The 27468-nt window shown below is 42.0% G+C and overlaps 1 protein-coding gene and 1 long non-coding RNA gene across 15 annotated transcripts in view; one reads left to right on the top strand and one right to left on the bottom strand.

Annotated features, from left to right (window-relative positions):
• LOC122548469 (bcl-2-like protein 11) overlaps positions 1 to 17060 on the top strand; it is a 54037-nt gene extending 36977 nt beyond the window's left edge. For all 5 annotated transcript variants that reach the window (XM_043687182.2, XM_087983729.1, XM_087983743.1 and 2 more), the window contains one exon: positions 15981 to 17060. In XM_043687182.2, coding sequence (XP_043543117.1) covers positions 15981 to 16073 — 93 coding nt within the window. In that variant the 3' untranslated portion in view covers positions 16074 to 17060. The remainder of the gene's footprint in view (positions 1 to 15980) is intronic.
• The window catches only part of LOC148151355 (uncharacterized), a 562305-nt gene that overhangs the window by 115420 nt on the left and 419417 nt on the right, over positions 1 to 27468 (bottom strand). The window lies entirely within an intron of this gene.

Below are 27468 nucleotides of genomic sequence, written 5' to 3'. Positions count from 1 at the left end.
TAGAAGTTTTTTAATGTGGTTTTGGGGTTTTTTTCTCTCCCCACCCGCTTGGAGTCAGAATGACAATATGACTGATGTTTGTTGATTGTTCCTTATATTTCAATTCCCATTTTTTTGTTGATGTGCGTAGTTGCGATTTATTGTTAGTCATGTTATTTTGTAGTAAAGTATCAGACGACCTGTGTACCTGAAAGTCTGTTCCTACATCCCATCCCAGCAATTTGAGGGCTTGAATTCAGTTGAAAGTTTTGGAATGGCAGATTTACGCCACTGAAACTGATCCTGAAGATGCCTGTTATCGTTTTAAAAGAAACACAATGGGTTTATAATGTTCTTTTTGGAAAGTAATCTCCTGTTACTGCCTGGTCAGGCCAAATGTGATTTTAGTCCCATGATGGTGCGGCTGACTCTTGACTGCCTGCTGAAGTAGCCGAACTAACCACTCAGTTGCATTAATCACTATCAGTCATTAAACACAAAGCTTCTGAGGACATCTAGGGATGGACAATGGAAGCTGACATTTTCAGAAATGCCTGCATCCCAAAAATATCATTTTTTAAAAAGCCCTCTTGCATCAATTAATATTATTGGCTGTACAATATGCATTTAGAGTCAGAGATGTACAGCACGGAAACAGACTCTTCGGTCCAACTCGTCCATGCCGACCAGATATCCCAACCCAATCTAGTCCCACCTGCCAGCACCTAGCCCATATCCCTCCAAATCTTCCTAATCATATACCCACCCAGATGCCTTTTAAATGTTGCAATTGTATCAGCCTCTACCACTTCCTCTGGCAGCACATTCCATACACGCACCACCCTCTATGTGAAAAAGTTGCCTCTTAGGTTTCTTTCATATCTTTCCCCTCTCACCCTAAATCTATTCCCTCTAGTTCTGGACTCTCCCACTCCAGGGAAAAGACCTTGTCTATTTTTCCTATCCATGCTCCTCATGATTTTATAAGCCTCTATAAGGTCACCCCTCAGTCTCCGACGCTCCAGGGAAAACAGCCCCAGCCTGTTTAACCTCTCCCTATAGCTCAAATCCACCAATCCTGGCAACATCCTTTCTTTGCTTAAGAAAAATAGATGCACAATCTCTCAATAAATTCCAGTGATTAGGCCACTTCTATTTCTCACGAAATTGGTTTTTAAACTCTCAGTCAGCAGCAAATCCATGTACCCCTCTCCAAATGATTAGTTTAGATGGTATATCAAACGTGTTAAAAAAAAAGCTGAAGAAATTTGCAGTCAACAGTGACCATGCACTTTGGCTACTGTCAGAGAAAAAATTTGAATTTAGGTTCATTGTAAGAGCCAAACACTAGATTGCAGAAGTTAATCTTAATCATGGTGCTGCTGATTTAGTATGCTTTCATCAATTTCTGCTCTATCCATCACATTTCTTTTTAAAAACGCGCAAGTCTGTGCACTTGTTAATTGCAATAATCGTGGTTGTTTAATTCTGAATCTGTCAGTTATAACCCTCTGAAAACAGTGCCCTTGAATCAATGTTAGTGGAGGTATCAAGTGGTGGGGGGGGGGGGGGGGGGGGAGAAGGGAGGCCACGGGGACTTTTCTCCCCATTTCTCCAACTTGCTCAGTATAACTTGAGTGGAGTTTCTGCTGAAGCAGGACATCTTGTGAGTTTAACGGTGATGAGTCAGGAGGAGCCTTGAGGAAATTCACCCCCCCCTTCCCTTCCCGTGGTGGTTGTATTGCACAAGCCGTAGCTTCAGTTCTTATGTCACTGACAATACTGTGCGAAAGGAAGTACTGCCTTTTTCTTCGAAGCCTACTGGTTAATGGGGATGCTGTACTTCCCACCTCCCCAAGGAACTTTGGAGCACATGGCTTTTAGGTTTCATTCATATAGCAACAGGTATCACTGCCACCTGTGTTTCAAACAGCAGATTGCTAATGCTGTTTGTTTATATGCAAAAGACGAGACATTCCAGGCCCAGTCACAGCTGCACTGCCGAAGGGATGGATGTGGGGGGGGAGGGGGAGAAGAGTGGTGAGGGAGAAGTCGGTCTTAAACCGATTCAAACCAGGAAAGCACTCCCATTTGTTTCTGGGTGGTCGTCCACATGAAAACAAGAGACTCCACGAGCAGGTGCTCTAATGCCATCTCCAAAATGGCAGGCGAGCCCCAGGTGGACAGAGGAAGTGCGTCAGTGATGCCCTCAAAGCCTCACTGACCAAGTGCAGCATTCCCACAGGCACCTGGGATTCTCCGGCCCAAGGCTGTCCAAAGTGGAGGAGGACGTAGAGCACATTGAGACATGCTGTCCGGTGGGGGGTGGGGGGGGAGTGGAAACCAGGTGATAACAGTGTAAGGAGCACACTGCCACGCCCATCACTTCCCACTATCCCCTTCTGCTCCAAGTGTAACAGAGCCTGTGGAAGCTGCATCAGTCTATACAGCCACTCTCAGACTGACCTTGAACGAGGAAAAGAATCATCCTCATCTGCAAGGGACTGCCAGTGATGATGATGATGGTTCTAACTCTCTATATGATGACACATCTGATGCAATGATATATAACAAAGGACCTGTCAGGTTTTGACAGTGAAGCAGTGAGGCATCATTTTAAATGCCTCAATGAATAAGGCATCTTCTTGATGCTTTCAAAAGAAAAAGGCTTAAAAGCATCAAATTAATTACTTGGATGCATAATGACTCTTCTGTAAGCAAATGTAGGGGATAGTGTGCAGTTAGCAAGCTCCCACATACAACTACAGGACAAAGGACCAGTTGCCCTGTGCAGAGAAAGCAGTGTCTGCATTTCAGGTCCAGTGACCCTTCTTCAGAACCAGGATTCTGAAGGAGGGTCACTGGACCTGAAACTTTAACTGTGTTTTCTCTCCACAGATGCTGCCAGACCTGCTGAGTTTTTCCAGCAATTTCAGTTTTTGTTTCTGTTTTCCAGCACCCACAGTCTTTGTTTTTTTTTTACCATTTGACCTGTTCTTTAGTGATATTAGCTTAGAAAGTAATATTGGTCTAGGCATGGAAATACTCCATCACTCTGGGTTCACTTGTTAAGAGCAGAGCTTTAAGTCTGACAGTGTAACACAGCTTGTGTTTCGGACTGGAATGTTAACAGATCCAACCCTTTTAACAGGACAAGGATTTCCTCTGGTCTAACATTAACATCATCAGGTTAAATATTAAATGGGTCCAGCATTTGATCCAGACAATAGATACTGGCATTAATGACTTCAATTTTGAAACTGTCATCAATAATGTTGCATTTGAAATCAGTAATTTTATTTCCATAGATTTATTCCATATTAACTAATAATACATTGTGGAGGGTTATAATTACAGATACACACAGAGCCACAAAAAAGACAAAGAGTGAACTTAGTTGATTGTAAATGTAAACGGCTGAACGGTGTAACCTTCATGGACTGGAACAATGGGTGGCATCTATTTTAATTACATGTATGTTAAAGTGGATCTGGGAAAACACTGTCTCCCCAGATTTGTGTCAACACGTTACCAATGATGAAAGATAAATGAAAGAAGTTTGTGCTCCTTTTTAAAGGAAAACTAAAGTTCCTCCTCTTGATACTCAGCAGAAATCTGTAGCTATTACCCGATGTGCCTGCTGGGAGAGTCTGTTTTATCCATAAATTGCTCTGGTTTAAGAACCACTTTGATTTAATAGGATCCACCCTGACATAAACATTTATAACCAGTATCTTGGAACTGGTGTTCTATGAATGAGTCACTTAGATTCCCCATCTCAGGCCCTCAGGGCATTGTCTGTACTGAGACTAGTTATTCTGATCTGTATTGTACAAGATGTATGTTAACAGTAGCTGCATGGCTGAAGGCTATATTAATTTTATTAAGATTAATTTTAAACTTGAGCCAAACTCTAACTTGTTCAATCCTGATTTGCAACAAGCTGCCAGTATCCTTGGTGTTTGTGTCCCATCAGAATATGCATTTTGTTGTAAGTTAATATGTGCTCAAAGTCTCTTGCTGCATCTGTAGTACCCAACCCATTTAAAAGTCCTTTGTCTGTCTTTCACACAACGTCATCCGTGATAAAGCATTGTCAAACAGTACAGTCCAGGAACTGCAAGTTAGCTGACTAGTATAATCAGCTGAGTCAGATTAATAATAGCTATGTTGTCTGACTCTTCTCTGCAGTTCCAGATTAGTTATAGGAGGTGGATGGGGTGGGCGAAAAGCCAATGTTTTTGATCCTGCTCCCTGTCCAATGAGTCCTGGTGAAAACATGCAGGTGTATGAATATCAGGTGAGAACAGGTTTGGCTCCTGCTACATTTTATGGCCATTATTTACTCTCTGGGCTAACAATACCTACTCAGCTCGTAAATTCAGCAGAGATGCTTTGCACTGATTTGGTTGGGAAGGGAGACATTTAGCTCTGAAACTTCTCTTGGAATATAAAGAGCATGAATGGGGTTCTTGTGCTGCAGTGGTTGTGCCCCTGTCTCTGGGCAAGGAGGCTTGGGTTCAAGTCCCACCTGCTCCAGAGCTATGTCATGACATGCCTGAATAGGTTGATTAATAAATACCTGTAAAGAGCACAGGGATTTATAGCAGCAGGCAAAAGGTCATAATAAGACCATAAAGTGTAGAAGGAGAATTAGGCCATTCAGGCTTTTGAATCTGTTCCAACATTCAATCATGGCTGAGATGTTTCTCAACCCCATTCTCCCCAGAACCCTTGATCTCCTTACCAATCAAGAATCTATCTCTTTCTTAAAGACACTCAATGACTTGGCCTCCACAGCCCTCTGTGGCAATGAGTTCCACAAATTCACTACCTGCTGGATGAAGAAACTCCTCATCTCAGTTGTAAAGGGTCTGCGCCCTTGGCCTAGTCAAAGTTTTCTCCACATTCACTCTATCCAGGCCTCTCAGTATTCTGTAAGTTTCAGTAAGATCCCACTCATCCTTCTAAACTCCATTGAGTACAGACCCAGTGTTCTCATCCGCTCCACATATAATAAGCCTTCATCCCTGGGTTCATTTTTGTAAACCTCCTGTAGACACACTGCAATGTCAGTACAGAACTGCACACCATATTCAAAATGTGGTCTGCCCAGAGCCTTACACAGGCTCAACAATGCATCTCTGCTGTCATGTTCCAGTCCTCTTGAAATAAATGCTAACATTGTATTTGCCAAATGAAGCTGCATGTTAACCAGAGAATCCTGAACTAGGACCCCGAAGTCTCGTTGTGCTTCAAATTTCTGAATCCACTCCCCATTCAGAAAATAGTCTATGCACCCATTCTTCCAACCAAAATGCATAACCTCACATTTTCCCATCTTGTATTCCATCTCTCACTTCTTTACCCACTCTCCCAGCCTTTCGAAGTCCTTCTGCAGTCTTCCCACTTCCTCAACACTACCTGTCCCATCTTTATGTTATTTGCAAACTTGGCAACAATGCCCTCAGTTCCTTAATCCAGATTGTTAATGTATAACATGAATAATTGTGGTCACACCAGGGATCCCTGCAGAACTCCACTAGTCTCAGGCTGCCATCGTGAAAAAAACCTATCTATTCCCATTCTCTGCCTTCTGCCAGTCAGACAATCCTCTATCCATGCCAGTACCTCACCCCTAACACCTAGGCGTCCTATTTAATTTAGCAGCATTCTGTGTGGTACCTTGTCAAAGGCCATCTGGAAATCCAAATAAATCATATCTCTAAGTCTCCTTTGTCTAACCTACTCATTACCTTCTGAAAGAATGCTAACAGATTTGTTAGGCATGACCTCCTTTTCACAAAGTTGTGTGGACTTAGCCCTGTTTTGCCATCCACTTCCAAGTACTCCACAATCTCATCCTTAATAATGGAATCTAAAACCTCATGAACAACAGGGGCCAAGCTAACTGGCCTATAGTTTCCTGTCTTCTTCCACCCTCCCTTCTTAAACAGGGGTGTTGTTAACCCTTTTCTATTCCTCTGCGACGCTCCTCAGTATAGGCCTGCATTTGACCATGATTCAAATTATATCTGCATGGCTTTTTAAGAAAAAAGCAATTTATTGAGTGCCAATTATCTATGATTTATTAAAACTTTTATTACAATAAAATTATTGCACTGACAGCTATCAACATGCATAAGCTAAATTATATGTGCATAATGATTGTTTAGTTTTGATTATTTAGTTTTTTTTAATCCAAGGAACAGCCACTTATTTGCAGGAGTCCTGGATTTTTTTGTTTGTTTTCAATGGTGTATTGTCTCGGCATACATTATTCAACTGGGACGAATGTACTTCAGCCTCAGACTGTGAGACATATCCGTGAACATAAACAAACAGCAGTTTGGCTGAGTCCCAGAAACCCTCGTACAGCCACCTCATTCCCCGTTCCTGAAATGGAGCATATTACTCATCTATTTGTAAACAAAATCCATAACAGTGGCTGAAGCAGATAAAACAAGTTTATTATCCAGTAAGTGGCACATTTGAAGGGTAGGTCAGTTCATTTTCTGCTTGGTATTGTTATCATTCTTTGAATATCTTCTTTTCCATGACTTATTCTACTTTACCTGGGTGGAGGAGACAACCTTTTCCATTGCAGCAGTCGGTGCTGACAGAGTTGTACATAGCAGGATGAGAATTAAGCTACGGAACAGTAATCTTTCCCAGATTCTCTACTGTCTTCCCTCCTTTTTGGAGTAAGACAGCCTTTTCCTACAGCAAGGCATCACGGAGAGTAGTTAAGTTGAAATGATGACTTCCATCTTTCTGAAAAGTTCCAGTAAAATGATAGTAAAGGCTTTGACTTACTGTGATCACATCCTCCCTCAGGCCCCTGGTGCATGGCTTCAGGTTTCAGTTGGAACATTATGGTGAGCATTTGGTGTGCTCCAGTCGTGATAAAATGAAGTTGTAATTCCATAATTATGGTGATGTAGGCTTATAATTTATATCTGGCCTTGTCAGTCCTCTGCATGCATTTCACTGGCTATCCGTCACCTTGTCATCATTTTTATTCCTGGGAAAGTGAATAAATCTGTAACCAAAATATCTATTCTCAAAACTGAACCATTGGCCCAGAAAGCAGAATTTCTGGGACCCTAAGAAGAGACTCAAATTAATATATGAATGAAAAGTGATGCAAATGTATTTTAAAGATACAAATGGAATTTTACAAATTTAAAAACATAAGCTAAAGCATCACTTTGGCTGATTACAGTCAAGGGAGATGCCATTATGTAATACCATTTAACTGAGAAATACAGATGTTTGGTTGAAATTTAGGAGAAGATTTAGAATTACTTGTAATTTGTGAACCACAAGCGGTGTATAACATAATACAGGGTATAGGTATGGTGGTTGGGACGGCACAGTTTACGTTCATAGAAGAGTCAAAAGCCAGATTTAAGGTTAGAGGAGAGTTGATGAGAAATATGTTCACCCAGGGGATGATGGGATTTTGGAATACACTGCTTGAAAGAGTGAGTTGAGCAAGAAACTCTCATAATATTAAAGCAGTATTTAAATATTCACCTGCGTTGCTAAAGCGTCCAAGGCTACGGGCCAAACCCTAGAAAATGGGATTAGTGTGATCAGATCTTTGTGGACTGGCACATACAGGATGGGCCGAATGGCCTATTTCTGTGCTGTGAATGTCTGACAATCTTGTGAAATCATATTCACAGAAATCTCCTGGATTACAAACTCTTGTGATTTTATTTGTAGATTGTTAATTGCAGTAGTAATTGTTTCCCTATTGGGTTGGGCTAATGGATAGTAGTTAGCTCTACCACTATAGCACATGGATTTGTGTCAAATGTCATTAGTCTGAATAATAAATCACTACTGGGAGTAGGAGTTCAGGGTCAAGGATACACACACTTCCTAAATACTGATTTCCCAGGATCAACTGAGCACTTCCAACAATACATTACTTTGCTTCTGTCACTTTGCCATCAGTCTTTTGTTAAACGTAGATAAGAATGAAACATCCAAGAGCTGGAACTTTTACTTTACTATGAATGAGAATTTATTTGTTGTTCCACTCATTTCCTGTTTGTCCCATTCACCATTATAACATGAGTTTATTTTCACAAATACCAAGTTAGACTCAGATAGACAACAAAATGGAAAATCACTGCCAACCTAAGTCTGGGGTTGCCCTCCCTCATCACTACAAACAGGTCACCAGATTGTGAGCCAGTCCGATGAAGGGCTTTTGCCCGAAACATCGATTTTGCCTGTCTTCGGATGCTGCCTGAATTGCTGTGCTCTTCCAGCACCACTGATCCAGAATCTGGTTTCCAGCATCTGCAGTCATTGTTTTTACCAGCTTGTTAACAGCTGGCCTGTGAGCTTCTCAGCCTATCACAGTGACATTGCCCCTTGCCAGAAGCTGCCAGCCAATCAGGAACCGGCAATCTCTGGGTCCTTAAAGAACATTGTCGAATCTAATCTTCAGGGCTTCCAGTGGCGGTTAGGTAAGTATTTGACTTTTCCTTCTTGTGGGTGGAGTCACAGAAAGACAGGCATGGGTTTCAGGGGCAAACCCTTTCCCTGCTGGGAGGGCAAGAAAGTCAGCACAGTGTGATTCAAGTGACCATTAATTGATCACATAAGGGTCTTACATGGTGGCAAATCAGCTGTGTAGTACTGTGCTAGTGTCTCTATCTCTGAGCGAGGAAACCTGGGTTCAAGTCTCACCTACTCCTAAGGTGTATATTAACATCTCTGAACAGGTTAATTAGAAAATACCTTAAAGTCCCCAATAGATCCTTGCACCTAGCATTTAGTTGTCCAATTATTTCCCCTTCTCACCACCTCAGGGAGGGGCAAATTCACCAAGTAGCTTTCTCAAAGCAGCTTAACTGCACAGAGTACCTACTGATCAAAGTAGGTATTAGGACAAGGTTTTAAATTATAACTGAAACAGCAGCAACAAAACTGAAGCATTGTTGTTCAATATTTTGCCTATTATTGACGTCTTCAATTCTCAAGGTAGGTTTGTGTGTGTGTGTGTGGTTAAAAACCAGTTTAATTGCATCTGAGTCATACCCCTGCTGAAGTCGATACAGTGTCCCTGCAGTTGTTCAGCTGGATACTTTGCAGCTTGTGTTTATGAAGAACCAAGTCAATTGATTCACACATAAACATGCCTCTTAATTTTGTCCATGCTTATTTGATTATCAGGTGATACTTTGAAAACTGAACTGAAAATAGAAAGTAACAAAGCAGGACTTTTGCTCTTGCAGAGAGAGCCAGCACAGGGACAGTGGGCCGAATGGTTTCCTGAGCTGCACCTGCTTGATGATTTGATTCTGTTCTTTAAGTTTGACCTGACGTTTTCAGATGTGCATGGAAGTTCTGAAGAGAATTAGACAGGCAAGAAAACATCTGAAGTTGGGTTTGTTGGGACGGGGAGACCATGGAGATTTTTAAGATTTTACTTTCATTTATACAGTCCAAAGATTTGCAGGTCAGGTGAATTGGCCATGCTAAATTGCCCGTAGTGTTAGGTAAGGGAAAAATGTAGGGGTATGGGTGGGTTGCGCTTCGGCGGGGCGGTGTGGACTTGTTGGGCCGAAGGGCCTGTTTCCTCACTGTAAGTTATCTAATCTAATCTATCTACTAGAAGGATACAAAGGATAAGGACATTTGGTTATGTGGTGGGACGAGAGGCTGGGGCTATACTCGGAGTATAAATTAACAGAGTATTTCACAGAGGTGTTGAAAATGATGAAGGGTTTTGATGAGTAGATCTGTTGCCGTAGGGCAGTAGAGGTAGCAACTAAAGTATACAGATTTAAGGTCATTGCCAAAACGATCGTATTTTGCAAGGATATGTAGATAGAAGTTGGACACCAGGAGAGGATTGTTTGACTCAACCTGTTGCTATAATTTGGAATGCACTAGGAAATAAAAACAAGGCAGATGCAGACTCAATATTAACTTTAAAAAGAAAAAAAAAAGCAGGGTTATGAACAAAGAACTGGAGAGTGGAATTCACTGATGGTCTCAGTGTGCTGGCACAGTCACAATGGGCTGAATGGTCTGTACCTCTAAAAGAAAAACCCGTTCATATGAACTGCTCGAAGTCTATTTTTTTAGACGTGCCACAATATAAAACAGTATGTCTACTGCAAATATGATTTGAAGATATTTCGAGAACAATGCCAGACCTTTTAAACATTAAAGTATTATTTGAAGAGATAAAAATCTGCCATTGTGGTTGCACATAGCTGCTTTTACAGGAATCACGTATACAGAATACGTTTCCCCTCAGCTTCTACAGGGGAAAAGCCCAGTTGTTATCGCAATTCCTCTGTGCCAAACAATTTCACTTGAAGCCAACATCAGAGCCGCAAACACCAGCTGCTGCAACTGCTGCACTTGAGAGAGTCAAGCCTATACCCAGAGCTTTTTTTCACCTTGCCTCCTCCACAGTGACTGCTGAGTTGGCTTTGTAAGATGTAATCACATGAAAAAGTATGGTATAATTATAAACGTGCTAAATATATATAATGATACTGTGTGTATTTTTGGAGATTTTTCTAACCTTCAGTAGCGTATAACTAGACAGTGAGGATACAGGAATGCTTTTTTTTTGGGGGGGGTGGTGGTTTGAATCTCAACTTAATTTCACACAAAAAAAAAGACCTACCCAGGTTTTCATGATAGTTCAGATTTCCTTCTCTGATCTGTGGATTGTATTATACATTTTGTATCATTCTTCCCTGTATCCACCCCACAAATAAGTGGCTTTCAGATTTTTTTAAAGTATGCAGGAGAAAGTACTCTTTCTTTCAAGTGTCAGATTATATTTTGCAAGGATAAAACAGATGACCACCAAAACACCGATGATGAGAACCTCAGAATATCATGTATTAGAAAGAAGTTTGACTCGCTCACTGTGTTCTCACAGCAGAGACTGAATTCCCGGAACACCAGCAGGAATCCCTGTGATAAGCAAAATACTGCAGGGCCTGGAAGTCTGAAATATGAACAGAAAACGCGAGAGAAAATTCAGCATTTGTAACTGAAAAGTCTATTGGTCTGGAAACTCTGTTTCTGTCCACAAAAACTGCCAGATCTGCTGAGTTTCTTCAGTGTTTACTGTTTTTATTTATCATAGTCAGAATCCAGATCAAGAACTTGCCTTTAACGTCAGGAAATGTCCCAGAGTGCTGCCTTGGCAACCAAATAATGGCTGGGGACATAAACAAATGAGGAGGAGTGACAGGTGTCTTGGTTAAAGAGGTAGGTTTAAAAGAGGGTCTTACAGAAGGAGAGATGTCTACATGTTTAATTTAAGAAGGGAGTTTTGGAATATAGGGATCGGGGGTATGACTGGCATTGGTCAGCCAAAGAGGGGAGTTGTGCAGAAGGAGATTGCACAGGTGGGATGGATTGTGGCTTTGAGCAAGTTGAAACATGAGGATAAGAGTTTTAAATCAAAAGGATGGGACATTGTAGAGTGTCAGATCTATGTGCGGTGTTAGTATTGCATCGATGTTAGCCTTAAATAGGAGGTAGCTAACATTTCCAGTCAGTGGAAATGTTCCACCTTTGAGAGGATTTCTCTGTTGATCTGGGGATATTCCAGAACTTGCCCTGTGATAGATTGGTAAAGGATTTGAGTCTTGAGGCTGAGACTAGTCCTTCGGCAAAGGTGTAAGCGAGGCTTGAAGATTCTCTTCTGAAAGAGCAGAGATCATATCATCATCCACACACTGAAGTTCCTCAGGCCAGGTCTGTGTCACTTTCTTCTTAGATTTCAACCGGTTAGGGTTGAGCAGTTTTCTCTCCATGTCCATGGTATACGGCAGGGAGGACCAGGAGTTTATGTGGTGTAAGAGGTGAATACAGGCAGCAGTGTTTTGGGTGTGTGGGTTTACAGAGGATCAAAGGCAGGAGGGTTGCCCAGCTTGGCATTAAAAATGTCGAATTTGCAGGTTGCAAATGTCTAGATTAGGAAATGGAATTTGACTTTCCAAACATAGACGAATGTGCATCATTACAATTGTCCAATTCACCCTCGGACTCCAGGTTTCCTGGGACGATAGCCAGCATGTGAGCATGCTGTGAACTTCGAAATAGCATCAGATTCAGTTGTGTTGCCCTCCACGATCAGATAATTTGTGAGCATCTGCTGACAGTATGGTGTTAAGCAATGGCGCCAAGAATGACATTTGCTGCTTTTAGAAAAGGGAAAGGAAAACTTGTTTTATCTCAGTAAATGATTTTTAAGTTAGTTATGAAAGGGACATGTAATCAGTGTTGAACTAGTCAGTGTCAGTTACACAACTATTTATCAAGTTCCACATGAAGAGGTTGGGTCCATGCTCTAAATACGTCTGCCACTGCTACATCATCAAGTGAACTGTTCTTTTAATTGAGATGTTAAACTGAGCTTCCATCTGCTAGAGTGACATCAAATTCTCCTTTTATCCTTCAGTCAAAACCATATATCCTAAACACAAAGTAACTTATCTTAGTCTGCTGAGCACAAAATTGCTGCTACATAACACTTAATAATTTTTGTGGCTCTTCAGTCAATTTGAATTAGTGTTTTGAGGGCTGACTGGCCTTTTTAGATTCTGGATCAGTGGTGCTGGAAGAGCACAGCAATTCAGGCAGCATCCGAGGACAGGCAAAATCGACGTTTCGGGCAAAAGCCCTTCATCAGGAAGGGCTTCATTCCTGATGAAGGGCTTTTGCCCGAAACGTCGATTTTGCCTGTCCTCGGATGCAGGAATGAAGGGCTTCATTCCTGATGAAGGGCTTTTGCCCGAAACGTCGATTTTGCCTGTCCTCGGATGCTGCCTGAATTGCTGTGCTCTTCCAGCACCACTGATCCAGAATCTGGTTTCCAGCATCTGCAGTCATTGTTTTTACCTGGCCTTTTTAGATCACAGTTGCAAGCTTGAGGCCATATAGCTGCAAGATAGCTGCAGTGGGCCATTTATATCGCCTGGTTTGAACTGTAATTCCACTATCCAGCAGAGTGGTTAGCACACATTTGTATTTAGCACTCGACTTTGTGAACTTTAATATCCAAACAGTATGAAACTCCTCTTCCCAGGGACAAGTCAGGCTCTAACACTGGGATTACATTTCCAGAATCAGGTTAAGGTGGAAGCTTGACACTGAAGTGTAAACACAACCTTTCTATATACACAAACAATTTTTTTTCAGAAAGCGAGAAACATACCAACAGGTTTATAGTTTCCCTTCTTGCATCTCCTAGCGTTTAATTCTGATTGAAGCTGTGACTACTTCAATGTTTGAAATTTCTGTTTTAAAAATTTTAACCATTCACTATTAAATTGAACATGAAGTCTCAACTGTTCACTTGTTTCCTAGTTTTGGTGTGTCAAATGTGTGTTGGAAGATCTTGTTCAGATCTTCCAGTCAGAGTGTTACTGGACCGAGAGTACTGGAATTAAATATTTTGAAACTCTGTACTTATAAACCAACTTTTATATAGCTCGGCAATAAGAAGTATGATTTTAAGGCCATCCATTTAATGAAAAAGCCACGAACACAGTTCTTAGTCACCGATTTATAGCCTAATGTTGGTGTGGAGGTTGTTGTGGTTTATGGCAAGGAAATTCTGTCAGAATCTAGATGGTGCAACAGAAAAATGGTTTGATTGGAATTTTGAAGTGAAGAGATGAAAATAGTTATATTCTTGAGATGAGTATGGAGAGGGCAAGACATTGTGCGAGTTGATGGAGTGAGATGAAAGGACAACATGATGCTGAAGCTCATCCAATACGATCTTAACTTGCTTCACATAAAAATATGATTGCTGTATGAAAAGCAGTGAAGCAAAATGATTTTCAAACAAAACTTGTGTGCTACATGTACATTCTGCAGCATTCCTTTAAAATGTGCTTTTGTGTTCAATGTTAATTAGCATTTCCACACAAAATATGACTGTTAAAACCTTTAATCCCATACACTTGAAGTCAACTTAGGTCGGTAGGAAGCACTGTCCCATGTCGTCTTCATGAAGTGATGATATCATACTCACTTCAGGATGCCTATTTGTATTTGCTGAACTATCAGCTCAAGTGGAGACTTATTGTGGATAATGTTTAAATCAAGCTCCTGTTCATCTTTTGAGATGGACAAGAAAGGTACAATGATGTTATTTGAAGAATAGGGAGTACTCTTCCAATGCTTTCCCTTATGTCTAACCCTTAATTGATGTCATTCATAAAAAAATGTATTTTATTTGTTATTTGTTGTGCATAAGCTGCCAACCACAGATGCATAATAGCAGGCCTGTATTACACTCCCCTCCCCCTCACCTCATCCCAGATCCAGCCCTCCAACTTGGCACCGCCCTCTGGAACTGTCCCACCTGTCCATCTTCTTTCCCATCTATCTGCTCCACCCTCCACTCCAACCTATTATCACTCCCCACCTGCATCTACATATCGCCTTCCAAGCTACCTTCCCTCCAGCCCCAGCACCCCTCCTATTTATTTCCCCAGCTCCCCCCGTCCCCTCACCATTTATCTCTGAGCCCCCTTCTCTCTCTCCTCATGAAGAGCTTATGCCTGAAACATCGACCTACTTCCTCCTTGGATGCTGTCTGACCTGTTGTGTTTTTCCAGCGCCACACTTTTTGACTCTGATCTCCAGCATCTGCAGTCCTCACTTTCTCCTCCGGCACTATATTACACATCAACTGATTGCCCCAAAAGGCTTCACAGTTATTCTGAAACTGCAGAAGGCTCCACACGATTGCAAATTAAATCAGTCTTTTTGAATTTTGAGCTAACACCAAGATGCTGGATTTTTGTTTAAATCCATAGGTTCAGAGTTGTTACGACACATTATTGCAAAACCTCAAATACTGAAGCAGTCCATATCCAAATGCAACAAGACCCGGAAAATATCCAGGCTTGAGCTGAAAAGTGGCAAGTAACAGTTGCACCACACAAATGCCAGGCAATGACTATCTCCAATAAGGGACAATCTAACCATTGCCCCTTGACATTCAGTGGTGCTGCCATCACTGAATTCCCCCCACTATCAATATCGTAGAGGTTACCATTGACCAGAAACTCAACTGAATTCACCAGAAATAGTGGCTACAAGGGACGTTTAGAGACAAGTAATAATGCATTGAATAACTCACCTCCTGACTCCCCAAAGCCTGTCCAAAATCTACAGGGCCCAAGTCAGGAATCTGATGGAATACTCCAGATTTGCCTGGATGGGTGCAGCTCCAACACTAGAGAACACCATTCAGGAAAAAGCAGCCCGTTTGATCAGCACCATATCCACTAACACCCACTCCTCCACCAACCACTGCTTAGTAGGAGCAGTGTGTTTTACCTACAAGATGCATTTTGGAAAATTTCCAAGGATCCTCAGGCAGCATCTTCCAAATCTACCTGGAAGGATAAGGACAGCAGATACATGGGAAATTGCCATCCTGACTTGGAAACATATCGCCATTCCTTCACTGACAGTGCGTCGAAATCCTGGAATTCTGTAACGGCATTTGGACCGCAGCAGTTCAAGAAGGCGGTTCACCACCATCTTCTCAATGACAATTAGGGATGGGGAATAAATGTTGGCCCAGCAAGTGATACCCATGTCTCATGTGTGAATAAGATTCTTTACATAACACCTCTGAGACTTGAATCTGGGTCTCTTGTATCAACATTAAGGACATTATACTGTCCACAACAATTATTAAGATGCTGGATATTCTCACAATTATAAATATGCTTCAGGTGGTAAGTGCAAATTGAAGTGTTGAAAGATATTCTAGACCATTAAAGTGCCTTGGACTAAACTTTAAAAGTGTTCGTGTAAGTGCAGCAGTAGGTACTAACATGCTAAGTAAGCTTCGCAACGACAGCATTCAACATGCTCACTTTGTATAATATTGAATATTTTTGAGTGTTTCTGGATTTTTTGTTTTCAGAATCTTGCATTTCTAAAACAGAATCTTTATTTCCCTCTCTTTGCAGGCAAGAAATCTCAGACCACCAAATAACCAGAATGGAAATTTTGTTCAGCACTTGTTGAACATACTGTGCAGGAGAAGGATCAACGGTGTGTGATCAACTCACTCTTCAGTTTTACTACTGAAAGGAAACCCAGCAAAAAAAAAAGTAGCTATGCCATTTTAAACCAGACTAGATGGCTGAAGTTTTCAGCAGTTTTAGCTTCAGACAGAAATCAGCTTTTCTTGGACTTGTCTGAACATTTTGGAGTATGATGGAATGGACATCAATGTATGATGGAATGGACATCAACTCAGAGGCTGAACCGTCGCTAGAGCCCATCACTTTGCTGAAGTTCCCTGGGAGATGGCAATAGGTGTGGGTCTCCCGTCAGGTAAAAACCGGCCGGACAGTTCAGCAGTGGATTAATTTTGAACCCTTTCATTGTGCTCCACAAGCGTTTTTGCAATTATTGGAACCTGAGCCAGAAAATATCAAGAGCTGCCTTACGTTTCCCCCAAAACAATCAAATACAATCTGAATTGTTTTCATAACAGACCCTTTTATTATATAACAGAAATGATGTTCAACCCCTGCAGCCCTGAGAAGTGTACATGTGTAAGTTATTTTGAACTGTGTATTTATTAGATGTAGAGCAACTTGTGGTTTGTTTTCTCCTCTCTTCTCCTTTTGCTCTGTAAATCATTGACAAACTGAAGCATAACACACCTCGCAACGTTTTTTGTTACTGTGCTGTTAATTTCTGCTTTAAGTTATCTAATTTCACTTCGCTTCTTGCAGTGTTATCACACTGAAAAGGACCCAGTATATATGTAGCAAATGTTAATTAATTCCCCACCCCTTGTCACATCCCATCTGTACCTTCCCACTCCTACTGACCCTGGTTCTCTTCTTCCTCCATTTTAATTTGATTTTACTTCTTTGCACTGATGTCTGAAGGGGAATTGACAATTTTTTAAATTGTGCAATACTGCTGTACATAGCTACAGGGCTTTATGTACAAAAATATTTTGTTTTGAAACTTGTGTAATTTTGAAGTACAGATCTTTTCTTACAATAAATGTGCTTAAAAATCAAACCAAAGATCCTTTACCATTTCAGTTTGGTTTTAAGTTTATCTGTAGTTTATTAGCCTGCTGACTCTGGTTAACACAGACAATTACAGGAGGGCAAGGTGAGAGGGAGCATATGGCACCAATGGAACAGAGTGTCTGTCCAAACCACCGTAAGGTGGGAAGGTACTGTAATGCTTATTTCATAGAGATGTACAGCACGGAAACAGACCCTTTGGTCCAACCCGTCCATGCCGACCAAATATCCCAACCCAATCTCGTCCTGCCTGCCAGCACCCGGCCCATATCCCTCCAAACCCTTACTATTCATATACCCATCCAAATACCTTTTAAATGCTGCAATTGTACCAGCCTCCAACCACTTCGTCTGGCAGCTCATTACATACACATACCACCCTCTGTGTGGAGAAGTTGCCCCTTAGCTCTCTTATTTATCTTTCCCTTCTTACCCTAAACCTATACCCTCTAGTTCTGAACTTCCCCACCCCAGGGAAAAGACTTTGCCTATTTATCCTATCCATGCCTCTCATGATTTTATAAACATCTATAATGTTACCCTTCAGCCTCCGACGCTCCAGGGATAACAGCCCCAACCTGTTTAGCCTCTCTCTATAGCTCAAATCCTCCAACCCTAGCAACATCCTTGTAAATCTTTTCTGAACCCTTTCAAGTTTCACAACATCTTTCCCTTAGGAAAGAGACCAGAATTGCACGCAATATTCCAACAGTGCCCTAACCAATATCCTGTACAGCCGCAACATGACCTCCCAACTCCTTTACTCAATACTCTGACCGATAAAGGAAAGCATAACAAACACCTTCTTCACTATCCTATCTACCTGTGACCCTACTTTCAAGGAGCTATGAACCTGCACTCCAAGGTCTCTTTGTTCAGCAACACTCCCTAGGACCTTACCATTAAGTGTATAAGTCCTGCTAAGATTTGCTTTCCAAAAATACAACACCGCATATTTATCTAAATTAAACTCCATCTGCCACTCCTCAGCCCATTGGCTCATCTGATCAAGATCCCGTTGTAATCTGAGGTAACCCTCTTTGCTGTCCACTACACCTCCAATTTTGGTGTCATCTGCAAACTTACTAACTATACCTCTTATGCTGACATCCAAATCATTTATATCAATGATGAAAAGCAGTGGACCCTGCAACGATCCTTGTGGTCACCGGTCTACAGTCTGAAAGACAACCCTCCACCACCACCCTCTGTCTTCTATCTTTGAGCCAGTTCTGTATCCAAATTAGATTAGATTAGATTACATTACAGTGTGGAAACAGGCCCTTCGGCCCAACAAGTCCACACCGACCCGCCGAAGCATAACCCACCCATACCCCTAACATTTACCCCTTACCTAACACTACGGGCAATTTAGCACGGCCAATTCACCTAACCTGCACATCTTTTGGACTGTGGGAGGAAAGGAGCACCTGGAGGAAACCCACGCAGACACAGGGAGAACATGCAGACTCCACACAGTCAGTCGCCTGAGGCGGGAATTGAACCCGGATCTCTGGCGCTGTGAGGCAGCAGTGCTAACCACTGTGCCGCCCACAAATGCCTAGTTCTCTCTGTATTCTATGAGATCTAACCTTGCTAACCTGTCTCACGCGGGGAATCCTGTCCATATAGATCATGTCTACCACCCTGCCCTCATCAATCCTCTTGATTGAGTTTTTTGAAGAAGTAATAAAGTTTGTGAGACATGATTTCCCACGCACAAAGCAATGTTGACTATCCCGAATCAGTCCTTGCCTTTCCAAATACATGTACATCCTGTCCCTCAGGATTCCCTCCAACAACTTGCTCACCACTAACGTCAGACTCACTTGTCTATAGTTCCCTGGCTTGTCCTTACCACCCTTCTTAAACAGTGGCACCATGTTAGCCAACCTCCACCTCTCTGACACCTCACCTGTGACTATCAATGATGCAAATATCTCAGTAATAGGCCCAACAATCACTTCTCTAGTTTGCCACAATGTTCTAGGATGCACCTGATCAGGTCCTGGGGATCTATACACTTTTATGTGTTTCAAGACATCCAGCACTTCCTCCTCACAGATGAAGTGTTTCTGTTTCGGATTCCACATTCCCATCTGTCTCCCTGAAGATCTAATGATTGCCTGCCTAACAAGAATCTACCTACCTCCACCTAAAAAAAAATTCATTGACTCTACTGCCCTCTGAGGCAGAGAGTTCTAAAGTTGCACAAGACTCCCAAGAGGGAAAAAAAAGTATTTTTGTCTCTGTCCTGAAAGGATGACCCCTAATTTTAAAACCAAGCCTCCTAGTTCTGAACTGACCCTTCAGAGAAAACATCCTTGTCTTGTTCCCTTAGTTATAAGACCATGATGCCTTAAGAAACAGGAAGCAGAATAGGACATTTGGCCCCTCAAGTCTGCCAAAGACCATTTAGGATCTTCAATCAAGTACCCCCTCACTCTTCTGAATTCCAGTGGAAACAAGCTCAGTTTGTTCAACATTCTCATTAGTTTAAAATAAAAGTAACGTAAATAAGCAATTAAAGTGTTATAGATGTTTTAATCAGAGTGGTGCTGGAAAAGCACAGCAGGTCAGGCAGCATCCAAGGAGCAGTAAAACCGACGTTTCGGGCAAAAGCCCTTCATCAGGAATACAGGCAGGAAGCCTCCAGGTTGGAGAGACAAATGGGGGGGGGGGGGGCGCTGGGGAGAAGGTAGCAAAGAGTACAATGGGTGAATGGGGGTGGGGATGGAGGTGATAGGTCAGAGGGGAGGGTGGAGCGGGTAGGTGGGAAGGGAGATTGGCAGGTAGGACAGGTCATGAGGACAGTGCTGAGCTGGTTTTAATCGCAGAACCTCTCAGTTTGGAATTTTGTGCTGCATTAGTTGACACATTTACAACTGGTCAGACTTTACATAGCAATGTTATGGGTGCCTTGTCTCCCTTAGGAAACCTTCCATGATATTCATGGAACTGTTCATAAATTTTCACTTGTCCCAGTGCCATTACTTTTGCCATTTATCCATAGTAAGTTCATTTAACAGAGTGATATTTTATTTCCTATTCATCCCAAAGGTACTGAGAGATTATATGTTGTAATTCTGTTGAGTGATTGTCTAGCCATGTCCTTAACAAATGTGCCACCGTTGAAACATGATATTTTATTAACCTGACTATAAAAACCAGATTGCTTTCTCCACGTTTGCTCCTATTGAAGCATATTGATTTGTTAAAAAATAAAGAGGATAACTTGAAGCAATTGTGAGGAGATACATTTTAATAGTAAAACCTTTGGTTCCTACTGAATATTGTGTGTGCAAACTTTGAAGGGATAACCCTGGAATGTGAATTGGAAATAGTGCACACACATCACATTTTAACTACAGCCCCTTTTCCCAGGATGTTAAAACTGATCCACATTCAACAGCATTATTGTTTAAAATAGAGGGTCAGGGAAAAGAGCACAGTAAATGAATGGAAAGTTGAATCTAATTCATGGATTCAAGTAGCAGAGTGCATCATCTTCCCTCTTCAGGTTACAGAGTGAATTCCTACCATGTTTAAAAGAAAACACTTTTACATTATGAAAAACCAGCCCTGATTCCAAAACCTCCAGGATGACGCTGGTGAAAAATCAGGAATGAATGCATCCTGGAAAACCTGCTATGTGAATGGACACCTTGCACCACAAAGACATTTGAATCATCAGAATACTCCTGATGACCGTGTTTCTGCAGTGGTGCTGGGTCAGAGCCATTGTGACACAGAAGGAGGCCACTTTCAGCCTGTAAAGTCCAGACTGACTTTGTGGAGCAACCAAATCAGTCCCATTCCATAGCTGTATTCCAATAACCCCGGCATATTTAGATTGGTATCATTTTATCGATCAAATCTGCATTAAAGGTAAGTTTAAGACAACACCCTATTGTAATAAATTCATTGACTGAGTATTTGAAACGAATACATACTGAGTTATTTAATAAAACCACAACGAAATGGATTCAAAAATGGTGATTTGGAACTGAAAGCACTTTCCACCCACACAGCATTGCAGTTTCAAGCAGCGGTATTTTTGATTTGTTTTGTCTTTTAAAATTGTTTCTGAGTAAGCAATCTGTACTTACAAAAGGTTATGTACCTTGAAATATTGAGAAAATAAATGCACATGATTCCTGCAACAAAAACTATACTGAGTCACAAGCTTTGTCTGATGATCACCCAGTTGCCAACTTAAAACTGAAATTATGAATAGTCATAGTTAAAAATGGATAATACGTTTGCTTAAAAAGATGCAGCAACCCACTTTCAAGAAAGTAATGCAAGAACAGATGACTATTTCCAAATATACAACGTGATTTGGAAACTAGTTTTACTGAGAGAGGTTTCCGAAATCCCTAACACACCTCTTGACATCAGTTGGAATGTAAACATGCTCCAAGGTGATCACTGATATATTAGCCTTACCATTGAAAATGTTTATAAATACACATGATCTTACGGGTCCCTTCTCTCTGGTCTGCTTTACTGATGATTGAAAGTGGAGAGTGAAAACTAGCCCATTAAACAGTATGTCAGACCAGAATATCAAAAATATATTTAGACATGTACCATATCTACACATGTCTGGGGCATTATTACTTGAATTTAAATTTATAGAGTCTTACAGTCATACAGCGTAGAAACAAACCCTTCTGTCCAATTGGGCTGCACTGACCAGACATTCCAATCTGACTATTCCTATTTGGCCTATATCCCTCTCAACTCTTCTTATTCATATACCCGTCCAGATGCCTTTTAAGTGTTGAAATTGTACCCACCTTCATCACTTCCTTTGGCTGTTCATTCTATGCATGTATCATCCTCTGCATGAAAACATTACCTCTCAGGGGTTTTTAATTTTTTTCCCCTCTCACCTTAAACCTATGCCCTCTAGCTTTGGGCTCCCCTTAGGAAGCCTGTATGAACTTCTAGAAGATGTTTGCTAACATTGCACAGAAAACTTTATTAGCAAAAATGCACTTGCATGGAGTTCACAATAGCCTCACAGCTTGGTTTGGAAAGTTGTTAAGGGGCAGAAAACCAAGTGCAGTTGGAGTAGATACTCCGGAAGAAAATGACAAGTGGGAGCTCTTCAGACGTCTGCATGGGAACCTCAGTTTTTCACTGTTTATTAATGATGTGTGAAAGAATATCCAAATTTGTAGCTAGCACTAAGCTAGGAAGCATTGTCCCTTCCTACTCCCATCTTCCTTACATACAATGAAACAGAAGACAGGTTACATGAGTAGATGCAGCGACAGCAAATTGGACTGAGGTAAGCTTGAGGTCAACCACTTTTAGATCCAAGAAAGCTAGCACTTTCTATGCTGTAAGACACTAAGAAGTGTAGGAACAAAGGGACTTGGCAGTTTAAGGACAAAATTCAGCAAAAGCCAATAGATTATATTTCAAAGGATGGGGCAGATGAGGGATAAGTGAAATATAATCGGCCGGAAATTAGTTGAAGAGAACCCTGGGGGTTCTTGAATAAACTTCTAAACTGTTACCTTTTGGGGGCATAATCACTGTAGTTCATACCTGTAGAAATTGTGTTTTTCTTATTCTGTCCATTTTCACTTAGAATTTGTTCATTTTTGGGCAGTGTATTCAGACAGGACATAATTGCCTTGGAAATGGCACCCTTAGTCCTTCAGGCACAATGAGTAAATGATGAGGGCATATTATATGAGAAGGAGTTGTAATTCGTTAAGTATAGCAGATTGCAAAGTGATCCAAACATGGCATTTAAAATGATTTAATTGGGTAAATCTAGAAAAAAAAACTTTATTTTGATTGGGGTATAAAGATTAAAGCAGCATAATCTTAACACTACAGCTAAACATCTCCCAAGGGTTGGGCAATAAATACTGGCCTAGCCACAGGCGCCCCATGTCCCACAAGAGAAAATATTTGGGCCACGGGTGGAAAAAGTGAGAGGTGACGTTCAAATCATTGAATCCCTACGGTGCGGAATCAGGTCATTTAGCGCATGAGGTCCACACCAATCCACCGAAGAGACTCCTCCCCCATCCCCCACCCCATGTTGAGGGGTGATGTTATAGCGGTTTATAAAATCATGAGGGGCATGGATAGGGTCAAATGACAAAGTCTTTTCCCTGGAATGGGGGACTCTAGGAACTAGAGGCATCGATTTAGGGCGAGGGGTAAAGATAGAAAAGAGACCTAAGGGAATGAGCTGCCAGAGGAAGTGGTAGAGAAGAGTACAATTGCAGCATTTAAAAGGCATTTGAATGGGTATATGAATAGGAAGGGTTTAGCAGAATATGGGCTGGGTGCTGGCAGGTGGGACTAGAGTTGGTTGAGAAATCTGGTCGGCATGGACAAGTTGGACCGATGGGTCTGTTTCCATGCGGTATATCTCTAGGACTCTATCTTATTGAATGGTGTAGAAGGCTGAATGGTCTATGTCTAATTCTAATTTGTATGCATATTTGCACGCATGTTCCAAAACTCAGCTCCAGCAATTCCTAATGCAGACACTCATGGTTATCTTTTAGAATTATATGGCAGTACTGAGGTATATTAGAAATGAGAAAGAAGTGGTTTTCCTTTAACAGCCTGTACTCTGTGACCCTATCAGAAGTGACCCTATCTGTGACCCTAACACCAGATTACCTCACCTGATGAAGGAGCAGCACTAAGAAAGCTTGTGATTTCAAATAAGCCTGTTGGACTATAACCTGGTGTTGTATGACTTCTGACTTTGCCCACCCTGGTCCAACACTGGCACCTACACATCATGGCTTTATGACCGTGGAAAGAAGTGAACATGGTTTGTAAATGTAGCAATCCAGCCTCCAGCACCCTTATACCCCAGTGATCTCTGAGAACAGAGGAACACAAATAAATAGGAGAAAAGCCATTTACTCCATCTTCACTGATCAGTTCAGGAACACTGTCCTTAACAAAACTTTCAATGAATCAATTAATATTGTCCTGTCCTCCACTTTTATCCTGTTGGTTGTTTCAATCACATTCACTATAGTAGTTCCGTTCTGTCAAATAGGTCATCCATAGATCCATTTATGCAAAATAAATCAATGGGCACCCTTGAGGGGTGGAATAGTCTTTCACTGCATTTTTGTTTTATAAAGTTAATTTATTGGCTGTGTGTGTCACTGGCAAGAAAAGTATTTATTACACATCCCTAATTAACAATATAAAAATAAACATGTCAAAGTTTTCAAAAGTCTCAAGAATGATATCAAAGATTTTGACCTCTTACATGAAGTAACATTAATTGTGCCTGCATTCCTGTATGGTACACTGACCTTAATTTTTCAAATCCAATTGGTAGCATTTATAAACCTTTAAAATATTCAACAAAATTATACAACCAACTTTCCATCAAAACCTGGCTACAGAGTGAAAGCTTATTATTTTTTGATCTGGGCTGTGGTTCTTGAACCTCAAGAACCATTCTCTTCTCACACCAACTTCTGACTAAACCAATCTCAGAGCCACCCCTTCAGTCCAACTCCAGCAACATGTCCTCCTGTGCCTGCAGTCTCACTGCTTTGCAGCACATCTCCCATGGAAGTGCCACAATAAAAGACATTTCTGACTTCATATTTACACTGGAGCATTTTAGAATAGTTTGTTCACAAATGTGGAAAAATACATTATGTAACTCAGAATCCAACTCAATGACTGGGATCTACTGAAAAGATTTTGGGATAAACAATTAGTAACGAAGTGCTGCACTGCCTGTAGTGAAGCTTGTGTTCTCCAACATGTTCTTCTGAGAAAGCAACAACTCTGATTCAAAATTGGTTGGCTTCTCGTTAATGCAGATTGCCATTTGTGAATAGAGTGGAGGAGGGGCAGGAGGACGCCACCTCGTGCTCCCGCGAGGAGGTTGAGCAATTCATCAACTTCACCAACACATTCCACCCTGACCTTAAATTTACCTGGACCATCTCTGACACCTCCCTCCCCTTCCTGGACCTCTCCATCTCCATCAGTGACGACCGACTTGACACTGACATTTTCTACAAACCCACCGACTCCCACAGCTACCTGGATTACACCTCTTCCCACCCTACCCCTTGCAAAAATGCCATCCCGTATTCCCAATTCCTCCGCCTCCGCCGTATCTGCTCCCAGGAGGAGCAGTTCCACCATAGAACACACCAGATGGTCTCCTTCTTTAGAGACCGCAATTTCCCTTCCCACGTGGTTAAAGATGCCCTCCAACGCATCTCGTCCACATCCCGCACCTCCGCCCTCAGACCCAACCCCTCCAACCGCAACAAGGACAGAACACCCCTGGTGCTCACCTTCCACCCTACCAACCTTCGCATAAACCAAATCATCCGCCGACATTTCCGCCACCTCCAAACAGACCCCACCACCAGGGATATATTTCCCTCTCCACCGCAAAGACCGTTCCCTCCGTGACTACCTGGTCAGGTCCACGCCCCCCTACGACCCACCCTCCCATCCTGGCACTTCCCCCTGCCACCGCATGAACTGTAAAACCTGTGCCCACACCTCCTCCCTCACCTCCATCCAAGGCCCCAAAGGAGCCTTCCACATCCATCAAAGTTTTACCTGCACATCCACTAATATCATTTATTGTATCCGTTGCTCCCGATGCGGTCTCCTCTACATTGGGGAGACTGGGCGCCTCCTAGCAGAGCGCTTTAGGGAACATCTCCGGGACACCCGCACCCATCAACCAAATCGCCCCGTGGCCCAACATTTCAACTCCCCCTCCCACTCTGCCGAGGATATGGAGGTGCTGGGCCTCCTCCACTGCCGCTCCCTCACCACCAGACGCCTGGAGGAAGAACGTCTCATCTTCCGCCTCGGAACACTTCAACCCCAGGGCATCAATGTGGATTTCAACAGTTTCCTCATTTCCCCTTCTCCCACCTCATCCTAGTTTCTAACCTCCAGCAACTGGATCCCCTGACTTGTCCGGACTTGTCCGACCTGCCCAGCTCCTTTTCCACCTATCCACTCCACCCTCTCCTCCCTGACCTATCACCTTCATCTCCTTCCTCACTGACCTATTGTACTCTATGCTACTCTCTCCCCACCCCCACCCTCCTCTAGCTCATCTCTCCACGCTTCAGGTTCTCTGCCTTTATTCCTGATGAAGGGCTTTTGCCCAAAACGTCGATTTTGCCTGTCCTCGGATGCTGCCTGAATTGCTGTGCTCTTCCAGCACCACTAATCCAGGACATATGTTACAGTCAATTGCAATTGCAATCTTTGTTCTCAGCAAAGATACAGACTTCATATTTCAAGGATCACATCTCAAATATTCACAATCGTTAACAGCTTAAGCATCAAAGCTGGTCTCTCTTTAACCACCCAAACCAATCGTGTCAAGTCCTTCTGAATTTAGCAATGATATAGCCATACTCTGTCATAAGCAAAATATCAATGTTCAGAGGGGATGTCCACTTAAAGCCAAACATAACTTCATAATGCACCACCAGACAAACACTGATCACCATCTCAAGCACTGTCTTGCACATTGACCTTAATTTCCGCACTCAGTAAAAACTGCAGAGACATGGAAATCCCTCACACATTTGGTTATTTTCACAGGAAACACCTCCACTTTCCTTCATCTTTTTCAAGTCTACCCCACATTACAGAAAAAAAACAGAGCTCCTAATAAAATCTACCTACAAAGAACACACATAAGGGAGAAGTGATGTTTCCGACTAGCTTGCATTTGGTGCACTTTTGTAATATACAGGATCGGCGAGTTTCACTAAATTTACTAACAAGATCCACAACCTAATAAGGTGTTGACTGTCAAGCTAATAACTCCACAGGCATCAATATGTTGTCCAAGTAGCCACTATTTTGCTTGTAAACCTTGAAAACGTGTGCCAATAAGCTAGTGAGACATAAGAGATGTGACTGTGTGTGTTTCAGTGGGCAGGACAGCAGAGGAGGAACAGAGGAAGAAGGGGGATGGTTGTGTCCCATTACACGACAAGTGCCATATACATATACTTTCAGTAGGGTTCAACTGAATACCAGTGAGTAGACACTTTTTAATTAATCTCTCCAGATGAGTTATAACACACCCCTGAAGCAGATGGAACTTGAACAGAGGCATCCTGGGCCAAAGTTAGGGACAGCTGCCCTACAACTTATCTAAGATACAACAGTGTCTAGCATGAGGTCTAAAAGTATGACCCTGAGATTAAAAGTCTCTACTCAACTGAGCTAGCTGGGCACCAATGGGGAGTAGGAATTCTGAGCCATGTTCCTGGTCTAAATGAGGAAAGTTCAATTGTCCAACTGTTGCTTAACCTTAGTCAAATCAATACGAATGCTGAACCCTTAATGTGCTGGAAAAACAACGTAGCAGGGAACAAATCTCATTAAC

The sequence above is a fragment of the Chiloscyllium plagiosum genome, unplaced genomic scaffold, assembly GCF_037043375.1.
Source record: "Chiloscyllium plagiosum isolate Xiang-an unplaced genomic scaffold, Cpla_swu_hap1 HiC_scaffold_3, whole genome shotgun sequence".
Lineage (NCBI taxonomy): Eukaryota > Metazoa > Chordata > Chondrichthyes > Orectolobiformes > Hemiscylliidae > Chiloscyllium > Chiloscyllium plagiosum.
Note: the sequence above shows the minus strand (reverse complement) of the source record. Positions and strands in the feature narration are given on the sequence as shown.